The sequence below is a fragment of the Mus pahari genome, chromosome X (genome assembly GCF_900095145.1).
Source record: "Mus pahari chromosome X, PAHARI_EIJ_v1.1, whole genome shotgun sequence".
In the NCBI taxonomy this organism is placed as follows: Eukaryota; Metazoa; Chordata; class Mammalia; order Rodentia; family Muridae; genus Mus; species Mus pahari.
The window spans coordinates 144,342,088-144,354,301 of NC_034613.1; the positions used below are offsets into that span (position 1 = coordinate 144,342,088).

At 43.0% G+C, this 12,214-nt stretch overlaps 1 protein-coding gene across 1 annotated transcript in view; it reads right to left on the reverse strand.

Annotated features, from left to right (window-relative positions):
* Egfl6 (EGF like domain multiple 6) overlaps positions 1-12,214 on the reverse strand; it is a 61,645-nt gene that overhangs the window by 18,231 nt on the left and 31,200 nt on the right. Inside the window, exons 5-6 of the mRNA XM_021188832.2 lie at positions 8,716-8,850; positions 6,279-6,401 (exon numbers count right to left, since the gene is read on the reverse strand). Of these exons, the coding sequence (XP_021044491.1) occupies positions 6,279-6,401; positions 8,716-8,850 (258 nt within the window). The remainder of the gene's footprint in view (positions 1-6,278; positions 6,402-8,715; positions 8,851-12,214) is intronic.

Sequence of the window (12,214 nt, forward strand, 5' to 3'; positions counted from 1 at the left end):
TGTAGACCAGGCTGGCCTCGAACTCAGAAATCCGCCTGCCTCTGCCTCCCAAGTGCTGGGATTAAAGGCGTGCGCCACCATGCCCGGCTACTAATGGACTTTCATTATGGCATTTTCATACTGTCCCAGAGACTTTTGTAGAAAGCACATCCCTTACCTTGACATGCTAGTCAACCTAATTGGTCCTTTTGCGTGTTATCCACTCTGACCCTGTGAGAGCATTTTCCCCATCCGATACCCTTTTGGTCACTGCCCCAGGTAAGGCCCTGATAGTGCTTCCTGTTACTCTGAGAGAGACACTGGCTGTCTTCTGTGCTACACTCTGTGTCTTACCTGAATACTTTTTAAAAAAAGATTTCTTTCTTTCTTTCTTTATTACATGTAAGTACACTGTAGCTATCTTCAGACACACCAGAAGAGGGCATCCGATCTCATTGCAGATGGTTGTGAGCCACCATGTGGTTGCTGGGATTTGAACTCCGGACCTCCGGGAAGAGCAGTCAGTGCTCTTAACCTCTGACTCCAGCCCACCTGAATACTTTCAATGGAGATTATAAGGAGAGCCAAGGGAAGGCCAGAGTTAGATTTTGGTAGTAAGGAAATGCTAGTGTAAAAGAATTTGCTTAAGGTCACTTAGCTAGTTAGTAGCAGAGTAAGGACTTGAAAGGCGTACAGAGGAATACCTTCTATTTTCTTTCTATTTTCTACCATTTCTGTAATGGACTCACTTCTGCTTTAAGGTTTAACAGTTACTTTTCTCTAGAGTGACTCACAGTCCTTGAGAGCTATGATTCAAGGATATATGTTGGTATTTTATGAGGAAATCAAACTGATGTTAAAAAATAAGTTATTACTGTTTTTAAATTTTTTGGTTTTTTAAAAACATCTGTGTGTCTGTGTGTGTTTGTGTGTGTGTGTGTGTGTGTGTGTGTGTGTGTGGTGTGTACATGCATGTTCGGGGATGAGTGTTGGCACAAGAATACCACCATGTGTGTGGAGGTTGGAGTAGAATCTCAGGTGTTGGTCCTCTCCTTCCACCCTGTTTGTCACTGCATATGCAAAGCTAGCTGGCCTGAGAGTTTCTGGGGATCCTCTTGTTCCCCTTTCCTATCTCACCATAGTACTGATATTGCTATCGTTTCTGGATTTAGTTAGAGTTCTGGGGATTCGAACTCAGATCCTTATGCTTGTATGGCAAGCACTTTACCCACTGAGTTGTCTCTTGAGCCCATAAGTGATTTACAAAACATATCAGGGCCAGCAAGGTGGAATAAAAACTCTTGCCTCACAAGCTCGGCAATCTGACTTTGAGCCCCAGAACCCACAAAAGTACAAGTGGAGAGAACACTTTGTGGGGTCAGTGTTCTCTGACTGCCACACTTGCACCAGGGCATGTGTACAGCCCCCCCCCCGCCCACCTATCATGCACAGACAAGTAATAAGCATAAATTTAAATATTAAAAGTACTAGTCTTTAGAGCCAGGGTTGTGCATGTAGCTCACTTGGTGGTGAGCTTGCCTCACATGCACAGAGCTGGGTCGTTGATCCCCAGCACTGAATACATTGTGGCACATGGCTAGAATCTAAGCCATCAGGAGGTAAGAAACAGGAGCTTCAGAAGTTCAGTATGATCCTCAGCTATACCGGAGGTTCAAGGCCAACTGGGGATCCATGGGATCCTGTCCCCAAACTACAAAATGAAATAAACAGAACCCCTCCAAAATCAACCTGAGAAATAAACATGATTTTAGTATATTCTGGGCTGGGAGTAAGCCCTGTCTGTGGACATCTGTTTATTCTGTAAGGATTCTTTCACTCAATACTAAATGATACTAAGGGACTGGTGCTGCGATTCCTATTTTTGCACATGTGGAAACGGAGGCATTGGAAAATCAATACTTGTTCTCAGTCCACAAGTACTTAGTCAAGGAGCTGGGGGGTCAAGCTAAGGTAATCTTATTCTAGAAGCTTTGCTCCTAGATGCAAAAACAAAAAAAAAAACAAAAAGAAAGAAATAAACAAACAAAAACAAACAAAAAACCAAAAAGACAAAACAAAACCCCAAAGAACAACAATAACAACAACAACAACAACAACAAACCACAGAAGTTTCTTTGACACAAGAAATGTTTGTTTTGATGTGAGACTTATAATTTTAAAACACTGGGCTTCAATATAGAAAATGGGCTGCAAACAATGTTTTTTCTTTTTTCTAAATTTTGCCTGTTTCTTTTTTTTAAATTTTATTTATTTATTTCATGTGAGTACATTGTTGCTGTCTTCAGACATACCAGAAGAGGCCATCAGATCCCCATTGCATATAGTTATGAGCCACCATGTGGTTGCCGGGATTTGAACTCAGGACCTCCAAGAAGAGCAGTCAGTGCTCTTAACCGCTGAGCCATCTCTCCAGCCCAATGGTTTTTCTCCAATTAAGCATTCTGCATCCTGCATCCTCCCTCTCCCTCCCCCTCCCCCTCCCCTCCCTCTCTCCCTCTCCTTCTTCCCTCTCCCTCTCCCCTCTCCCTCTATCTCTCCCTTTCTCCCCCTCTTTCTCCCCCTCCTCTCTCTCCCCTCTCTCCCTTTCCCTCTCTCTGTCAGACAGAACCGCTTGGAGTCCAGGGTGATCTCAAACCCACCATGTAGCTAAGGATAGCCATGCAGCATACACCTTAACATTCTGCTTCTATTTCCCCAGTCCTTAGAACCCAGGACCTTATGCATGCTAGGCAAATACTCTGCCAAATGAACTACATCTGTGGACCCTCTAGGCAGTTATCATTTCTAATTTCTTCAATTCTTAGCCCTGGAGGTGAGGAGAGTGGTCATGTAGAGGTGAGAAACACCTCTTCTAAAGAAACACATATTTTTGGAAGACTTCTACTTTTCATGCACAACATTTTAAAATTATGTTTATAGTATTCTGCAGTGTGCTTGCTGGCCCTCACCAGAGGGTTGAGATGGCACTTAGAACAAAACTAACCACTGCAGACTTTACTGGGCATCTATTGTGTGACCAACAGAATGAAGTTTTCGACTTATGTCACTTTAACCCCATGACAAGCTACTCCGAGATGTGTTCATCTTCGTCTGAGTTACCTTGAGCAAATCCCAAAAGAAGGATTTGGTGAAGGATTCCAGAAGGCAGAATGTGGGAAGGGGGACAGTGAGTCACAAAAAAGGGGAGACAAAAGATGCTGTTTATTTATAGACTCCAAGATCTCCATTGGCTGAGGGTGTTTCCTAGAGGCACTAATTTCCCATCTCTAACTGCACCTGAAGGGTCTGGGCAGCATTGTCGACAATACCCTAAGGTCACAAGGCATGGAGAGTTTACAGCCCTGTATTAGCCAGGACCTAGGAATCTGCATGGCATGCTCCATTTTGCCTTCTTGGAATTGGGGGACTTTTAGGTACTCTGAACTGATGACCTATTACAAGGGTCTACCACAGGACTATCACGAGCTCTGTTTGGGATTCAAATCCTTTTGTTTTTGTTTTTGTTTTTGTTTTTAAATGAGTGTGTGCATGAAGTGTCTGCGAATGTGTGCATTCATGTTTTTATGTGTGGAAGTACAGGTGTGGGTACACATGGAGGCTAGAGGTCAATATCAGGTGCTTTCTTCAGTTGCTGTCCACTTCATCTATTGGGGCAGAGTCTCTCACTGGAACCTAGAGCTCACCAATTCAGCTCGTCTGGCTAGCCAGCTTGATCTAGGGATCTAGGGATCTTTCGCCACTTTCCAAGTACTGGGTTTGTAGGTAGACAACCAAGCATGCCTTCCTGATCTTTTCATGGATGTTGGGGATCTACATGTAAATCTTTATGATTGTAAGAAAAGTACTTTACCCAGTAAGCCATTTCCCTACCTGCACGGTATCGAATACTTTGTTCTGGGACCCAGAACCTGGGTATCTCAAATGCCCTCTGGGCACTGATCCATGCCTATGTCATTACTACTCTGGACGAGTCCCTGCTCCACGAAACTATCTAGTTAGCTCTGCAGAAGACTGTAACTTCTACCCACTGGTGTTAGTCTTCTTTAGAGGGGCCACTTTTGTTTCACATTTCTTTAAAAAAATGTTCCAGGCACAGTTTATGATATCATTGTTTTTCTTCAAAATAAATGCTGCCAGTTTGTTTGGCAGTGCTTTATGGCATCTGACTTCTAGACTCACCAACAGCCCACTTGGATACTGTGTGTGCGGTTGAGTGCTTATCATGGTGCATAGTGTTTAGTTTTGTAAAAGCTAGGCGATAGATAGTCTGTGTGTCATCAGGAGACTTGCCTGAATGAGGTCATAGGATGTGAGGCAAGTCAGCCTATGATTTATTGTCATACTTATGAGACCTGTGCTGAAGGGCATAGAGATTACATGAGACAGGGCAGTAAACAATTCTAGAGCAGGTAGGGCAGCACATCCCCGTGATCCCAGCGCTCAGAAAGACGGGTCAGGAGAGTAGTCAGATCAAGGTTATCCTGGGCCACAGAGTGAGTATCAGGCAGCCCAGGACTACGTTTCAAGATGTTGCTTCAAACAACAAACCAACAGGGCCGGGAGATTGCTCAGTTCATTAGAAGTGCTTACTACATAACCATGGTGACTGGCTCGAAAAGTTTCCTCTGACCTCTACATGCACGCTGTGGTATGTACAGTCCCACATCATGCATACCCACAACACTTCTCCCCCTCAACACAAAGTAATAATAATAATATCAAAACCAACCAACCAACCAACCAAAAACAGGACACAACACAACAAAGACAAGTCTAGTCAAAATGAACCAGGGTTAAATAAAGGAAGGATAATCATTATCATTATTACTACTATTCTTGGTCTTTGGGGACATGAGACAGTATCTCGTAACCCAGGCTGAACTCACTATGCAGTCAAAGATGACCTTGAAGTCCTTATCCTCCTAACTCTCGAAGTGTTGGGAACACAGGTGCAGTTCACCATGTTGACTGCTTGACTGTAAACACTATAGGACTCTGTTTACCAGGGGGGGTGCCCTGTACTGTAAGCATAGATAACTTGACCTGGCAGGAATTCCAGAACTATCTAGGTTTTCCAGTGTTCATTTATACCACCACCACCCACCACCACCATTACTACTACTACCACCATCATTATTATTTTGGTCCTTAAAATCTGCCACTCCCAAACTGAAGTAATACAAGCTGCTATCTAATTTGTCTATGTTTCTTTCCAGGCTGTGAACAATCACAAGGGCTTGGATTAATAACCAAGTGTCATAAGCTGGTGGAGCCTCTGTCAGCTTGGATCCTTCCCCAAGTAAGAAAACATTGCCTTGCCAGGTGTGGTGGCGCATGCCTTTAATCCCAGCACTTGGGAGGCAGAGGCAGGCGTATTTCTGAATTCGAGGCCAGCCTGGTCTACAGGGTGAGTTCCAGGACAGCCAGGGCTACACAGAGAAACCCTGTCTCGAAAAATAAAATTTAAAAAAGAAAGAAAGAAAGAAAGAAAGAAAGAAAGAAAGAAAGAAAGAAAGAAAGAAAGAAAGAAAGAAAGAAAGAAAGAAAACATTGCCTCAGACATGGTACTCATGGGAAATCACTTTTCCTGTTGTTCTAAGTTAACAGTAGATTTTCTAGTTGTATGTCAGGCTTATACATTTATAGTTTAAAATCACTACCATTAAAGATTAAAGAGTCAGAGAGAGAGAGAGAGAGAGAGAGAGAGAGAGAGAGAGAGAGAGAGAGAGAATGAGGACTTTAGGATGACAAGAAGTAATGTCTAGCACATCCTACCTTATCTTGGTTGCTTTTCTGGAAAAAGTCCTGTTGAAAGTGTTATGACCAGAAAAATAAGAACTATGCCCTTGTTTGTTTGTCCCCCTACCCTAGGGTTTTTGCTTGTTTGTTTTTGAGACAGGGTCTTATATATCACTGGCTAGGCTCAAAGTCACTATGTATTGGAGGATAACCTTGAATGTTTAAACCTCTTGTTTCCATCTCTTACAAGTACTGGGATTACCATACCTAGTTTATTTGATACAGGGGACCAGGGTTTGAATATGTTAGGCACTCTACTAACTCAATTAGCATCCTAGCTTGAAATCTTTCAGTTTTGTGCCTGCCTATGACTTTTGTGAGTACCAGAAATATAAACACAACCAGGGAAAGATACAAGGCTGAGGCGCGCGTGCACACACACACACACACACACTCACACACACATGAAAGAACGCTATCTGGAAGGAGTGCTTTGTGGGAGGCAGATAGCAAAACTGTCATAACCAAATGCTACTTACCAGAACACTGCAGACCATTGCCCCTATATCCCTGCTTGCATTTGCACTTGAAGGATCCTTGGGTATTGAGGCAATTGGCATGGGGGCTGCACGTATGGGTATTCAGAGCACACTCATTTATATCTGAAAAGGGGGAACATTCCAGTGAACAACTTTATGATAAAGGGCTTGCTGAAGGAGTAGCCTTTTCACCTGAGCAACTTCAAGGCCAACTACTCAACACTTCAGCAAACTAAGTGCTGCCTAAGAGCAGAGAGGTGTTCAAAACCTAAGGCCCTTTGGCCAAGAGCCCTGGCTTTGCCTGGCGCCTGCCTGGTATGTAGGGAGGGTGCCTGCAGCTCACCTCCCCCAGTGCAACTTCACTGCTTGCTCATTATTAATGTGATTGAAATCAGCTGTGGTGTTTGGAGTTTCTCCTTTTCCCTTACATCCACATAATTGGGAACTAAATAACAGTATCAGAAAATAAATGCTAAATTTTGGATTGGTTTGAATTTTATCCATGTAATCTGAAAATAAGGAACAATATCAGAAAATAAATTCTAATTTTGGCTCAAAACTCCTCACAAACAAAAGACAAGATCAGCCAGGAACCGCTGCCATTGTCTGAATTCACAGGCACAGGCATTTTGTTCAGAACCTGTCAGGGGAAAGGGTCAGGCTGGTTTGAGCTCGTCTGCTGGATATAGAGGTGGAAAATTGGCCAGGTTCCACTCAGGTGGGAGCTTCAAGCGCTCTACTCTCCAGCCTATGCCCTGTCTATGCTTTTGTAGATATAAGCACACAAACCAGTGTATTGTTTTGAATTCAGTCACAAAAAGCTCTCTGATGCTAGTATTACCGCTGTTAGTACATCAGAGATTTGCTTTCTTGGGAAGCTGTGTGCATTCCCAATCTCTTGTGGAGAGGAACGTCCTCATAGTGGCAAGGATCTGGGCAACATTGCACTGCTGTCATTTGATTGCCCAGCTGGCTGGATTGACAGGACAGGATGGGCTCTAAGCTTATGCTGAGCATGACTTTTGTGTGCCTAGTTAGGGTAGTGTTCATATCTAAGAAAATTTGAGGGAATAGCTGTGAAGGTCTCCCAAGATGATTCAAAAACCAGCAATGGGGTGTTGTCCCAACATGATGATACAAGACATGTCCTAAGAAGTCCTAAGTACAGGATTGAAAGAATGATATTTTCTCCAACAGTTAGCTTTCCATGCCATGTGCATACCTTTGTCACCTAAGTTATGCCAACGAATAAAGAGTTAGAGGCAGCCCAAATTTCTCTTCACTGTAGGACAGTCTATCAAGGGCAATGGGTATGTATATCTGATCTCACAAGCTCTTCGAGGCCTGCAATTCCTTCACTAAGAGATGAAAATGTTTTAAGATGAGACTAATAGCTGACTAATAGCAGTATTAGCACAGTGATGTTATTTGACGCTTGAACTACAAAAGGGCTGAAAGCAGAAGGGAAAGAACATGCTCCCCTTCATATAATCTTCCTTTAAAAATTGATGTGTGTGCCTATGTCTACAGCAGAGGCAAGAAGAGTCTCCTTTTTTATGACTCTGCCTATCCTTCTTGAGGCAAAGTCTCTCCTAGGGACTCCTGTGTTCTTAGGTAGGCTGGAAGCCAGCAGACCCCCAGGGATTCTCCTGTTCCTCTTCTCTAGACCTGGGGTTCAGGTGTCCTCTAAGAGTCTTTGCTTGTTACTTGTGTGCTTGGATGCAAATCTAGGTCCTTGTGGTTGTAAGTCCTCTCCAAGTATCCTTCATGCATTTTTGTAAAGCCAATCCAATGAAAGATGTCAGGAGCAGACCACTGAGCTCTTCTTAATCTTGGAGTAAATATAAATACCTCTTTATTGCTTCCATACATAGGTGTGTAGTTAGAGATAGAACCAGACATATAAACTAAATAAAAACTCATTACATTAAGAACAACAACAACAACAACAACAACAACAAAAAAACAAACCGGGCTGGAGAGATGACTCAGTGGTTAAGAGAACTGACTGCTCTTTGGAAGGTCTTGAGTTCAAATCCCAGCAACCACATGGTGGCTCACAACCATCTGTAATGAGATCTGATGCCCTCTTCTGGTGTGTCTGAAAACAGCTACAGTGTACTTATATATAACAATGAATAAATCTTTAAAAAAAAAAAACCCTCACATAAGTAACCTCAAGATATTTGCCTCCATGATAGTGTTATATTTATTTGTTTCCATCACTATGGATTTGGCTTCATAAATATTCTCACTGGAGTTACCTAAATGCCAGAAACATAATATTAATGCTTTTTTCCCCTTTGTGTGTGTGTGTGTGTGTGTGTGTGTGTGTTGTCCAGCTGGTCAGTATAGTAGATTGAATGAATATAAAAAATGCCTGTAGAGAAAGCCTGTAGGCTTGGAGGCAAGGGGGAAAAAGGCCACTGGATCTTACCTACACAATCATATCGGCGACCTATATATTTCAGTTCAAAACCAATGTGACATTTGCAGTAGTAGCTTCCAAATGTGTTCACGCATCTTCGATTGGAAGGGCAGACTGCTTTGCTAGTCGCACATTCATCGATATCTAGAATAGAGGAGTAGAAGCTGTCAGAGGTTGCAGGAAGAGTGAGTACTCTGACACATGTACCTGCACCGGTACCCACCCAATGCCCAAGCACATGCTCAGTCTTCTTGCCTGGAAAACCAAGTGACTGCTGTCAAGGTCAAGTCTTCAGGAAGTATTCTGGATTTTCACCAGGCACATGCCCAGCTCTTTAGCTTACAGGTTCATGTCAATTACATTCAACTTTTCTTGGAGGTGTTATGTGGCCTTGGTTACAACGTCATTATTTGTTCTCTCTCTCTCTCTCTCTCTCTCTCTCTCTCTCTCTCTCTCTCTCTCTCTCTCATGTATCCTAGGTTGGCCTCAGACTCACCGTGTAGCCAAGCCACTCCTTCTCCTGCCCCCATGTTCCTAGTGCTGGGATTACAGACCACCCTGCCTTGTTTATATGGGGATGGAACACAGGGCTGCATGCTTGCTAGGCATGCACCCTATCAACCAAATTGCATCCCCACTCCTTATATCTGCTCATGTGTCAGGCCCCAGCTCTTCTACTGCCGAGTGAGTGTCTACCATGTGGTCCCTATGCTTCATGCGTGTGCTGAGTGACTATTTTCCCAAGTAACTAATTATATTGTATAACATACAATTTTTGAAAGTGCAGTCAGCCACACTCCGAGCAACCCGAAAGACATGAACATTTGAGATTTGCATTTTGTAAAAGTATTAAATAGCTGCTTCTAAGCTCCTGTAAGATTGACTCAAATCACCAAAAAAATGTAGTTATGGAAGCAGGCACCATTGTTTAAGTTGTGGATCGAATATAACTGTGTAACAATGAAGCTTTAACCAATTATATAGGTATGTTACATTTCTCAGGAGTGAGTGATGTCACACGGGGCGCTGACAGCTAGGCTGAACAATTTGCTAAAACTCGGGCATTGCTCTAACTTCCAGGTATCAAGTAGGTTGGACCTTGGGTTAAGCATGCAAGTTGATGCTGGCTTATTGTTTGCATTTCACAGGACCCCATCCTCTCCCTCAGCCCATGAGTGAATGCTAGGGATCAATCTGGGGACACATGTATGTATGGTAATTACCTCAATGACTGAGCTATCCTGCTGCACTCTTAAAATAACAAGTAAGTATTGAGTTGAACAAAGTTAATCCCAGCACACGGGAGGCAGAGCCAGGCAGATATCTGTGACTTCAAGGCCAGTCCTGTTTACAGAGAGAATTCCAGGACAGACAGGCAGGGCTGTTACACAGAGAAACCCTGTCTTGAAACTCAAATCAAACAACAACAACAACAACAACAACAATAACAAAGCAAAACAAAAAACAAAAACAAAAACAAAACAAAAAAAGAGACAGAGTTTAATATACATGCATGTTTTAAAACAGTACTTCCTTGTCCTATACAGCTGAGCTTACTTTACATACAAAAGTCATCAATCTATATCCATTTAGGATAAATGAACACCCAGCATCCTGACCGAAAAACATTTCTATTACATTAAAGAGGTTGTTACATCATGCTTAGAATTTTAAATCAAAGAAGATGAACTTTTTTTTTTCAAGATTCTGGTCTTATTGGTTCTTTGCTATTGAGACTATTGTATTCACCCAATCTACATGTTATATGTACTTGGTGCAATATGATTGTTAGGAATATACAGTTAGATGATAACATAATTCAAACTCACAAAAGTAACCAACATGCAAAAATGAATGAAATGGTGTTTCAGCCACTAAGGGCACTATGCCACTCAGCCCTCAAAGGTTCCATTGCTTCCATAGCAGGGGTTGGTGGAGAGGTGACCCAAAATCCTTGCCTGAGGGGGAAAGCCAAGAGGCAGCTTTCCTCAGAGTTGTGGGCTGAATGTGAAATGTCCTCCATAGGCTCATGCCTTTGAACACTTGGTCTCTGGTGCTATTTGGAAAGACCGTGGGGGCTCTTAGGAGGAGGAGTCTTACCAGAGGAAGGGAGTGACTGGGGGCGGGCCTTGAAATCTCACTTCTCTGCTTTCTGAATGTGGATGCAATGTGACCCTCTGCCTTGCCTTCCACTCCTGCTGCAACACATCCTCCACTATGGAATTCTCTACATCCTCTCAAATTATAAATCAAATAAACCCTTCCTCCCCTAAGTTCCTTCTTGTCAACTATTTTGATCAAAGCAATGAGAAAAGTAACAAGTACAGTTGGTCTCCCAGAGGTGCCCAGAGCTCATTGAACCTGCTCACTGAATTCACTCAGTGCTGGTACCTGCCTTTTCCTGTGGTACTTCCTAAGTGTTCAACCAGTGTTTCCTGGGATCATTTACTGAACCAACGGCTTCTGTGGACTCACAAAGTAAGATGTGCAATAAAACAAGGGAAAGCAAGGAAGTTAAAGCTTTAGGACACAGCTCGTACTAAATTTACAGCTATGAATGAACAGTTTGTGTTTAATTGGTACTGATTTAATCTGCCCGTTTTGTCTAGCCAGAAATAGCAATGAAATTATATTTTTACTTTTTTGAGACAAGGTGTCACTATGTATTTCTGGCTGACTTAGAACTCACTATGTAAACTAAGCTGGCCTGGAATTCATAGAAGTCCACTTGACCCTGCCTACTGTGTGCTGGATAGTTTTTATAAAGACATTTTTTTGGAGACAGAGTCTAAGGTAATCCAGACTAGCTTTGAACTTGCTGAGGAAGACCTCTGATCTCCCTGATGACCTCTGATCTCCCTGATGACCTCTGGTCTCCCTGCTGTCATCCGCTGAGTACCATGGTGACAGGTACATTCTACCACACCTGGTTTATACGGTGGTGGGTACTGAGCCCAAGGGTTTGCCAATGCTAGGCAAGGGTTTGCCAATGCTAGGCAAGGGTTTGCCAGTGCTAGGCAAGCACTCTCTAACTATGCTCCAGGTCCATCCCCTAGGGTAGGTTTTTAAAGAGAATGTGAAAAAGCATTTAAAACACTGCCTAAATGTCATGGGTGGCAGATACTATTTTCACTAACTTAATACTGAGAACACAAAGTAAACACAAGTTTTCCAGGAAAATGAAAGCCAGGACTTGAAACAAATCCCTGTGGCTCATAAGATTGAATGGATGGTGTAGTGTCAGTCACGTGGTGATTGAAGTCAGATATGCGGTGGCAGTAGAGTAGATAAAAAGAACCTTTTGTGCCCTATTCATCTGCTACTCGGCAGTATAGACCACTAGAAAACTGGTTTTTCAGGCTGGTGAGATGGCTCAGTGGGTAAGAGCACCCGACTGCTCTTCCAAAGGTCCCGAGTTCAAATCCCAGCAACCACATGGTGGCTCATAACCATCCGTAACAAGATCTGACGCCCTCTTCTGGAGTGTCTGAAGACAGCTACAGTGTAC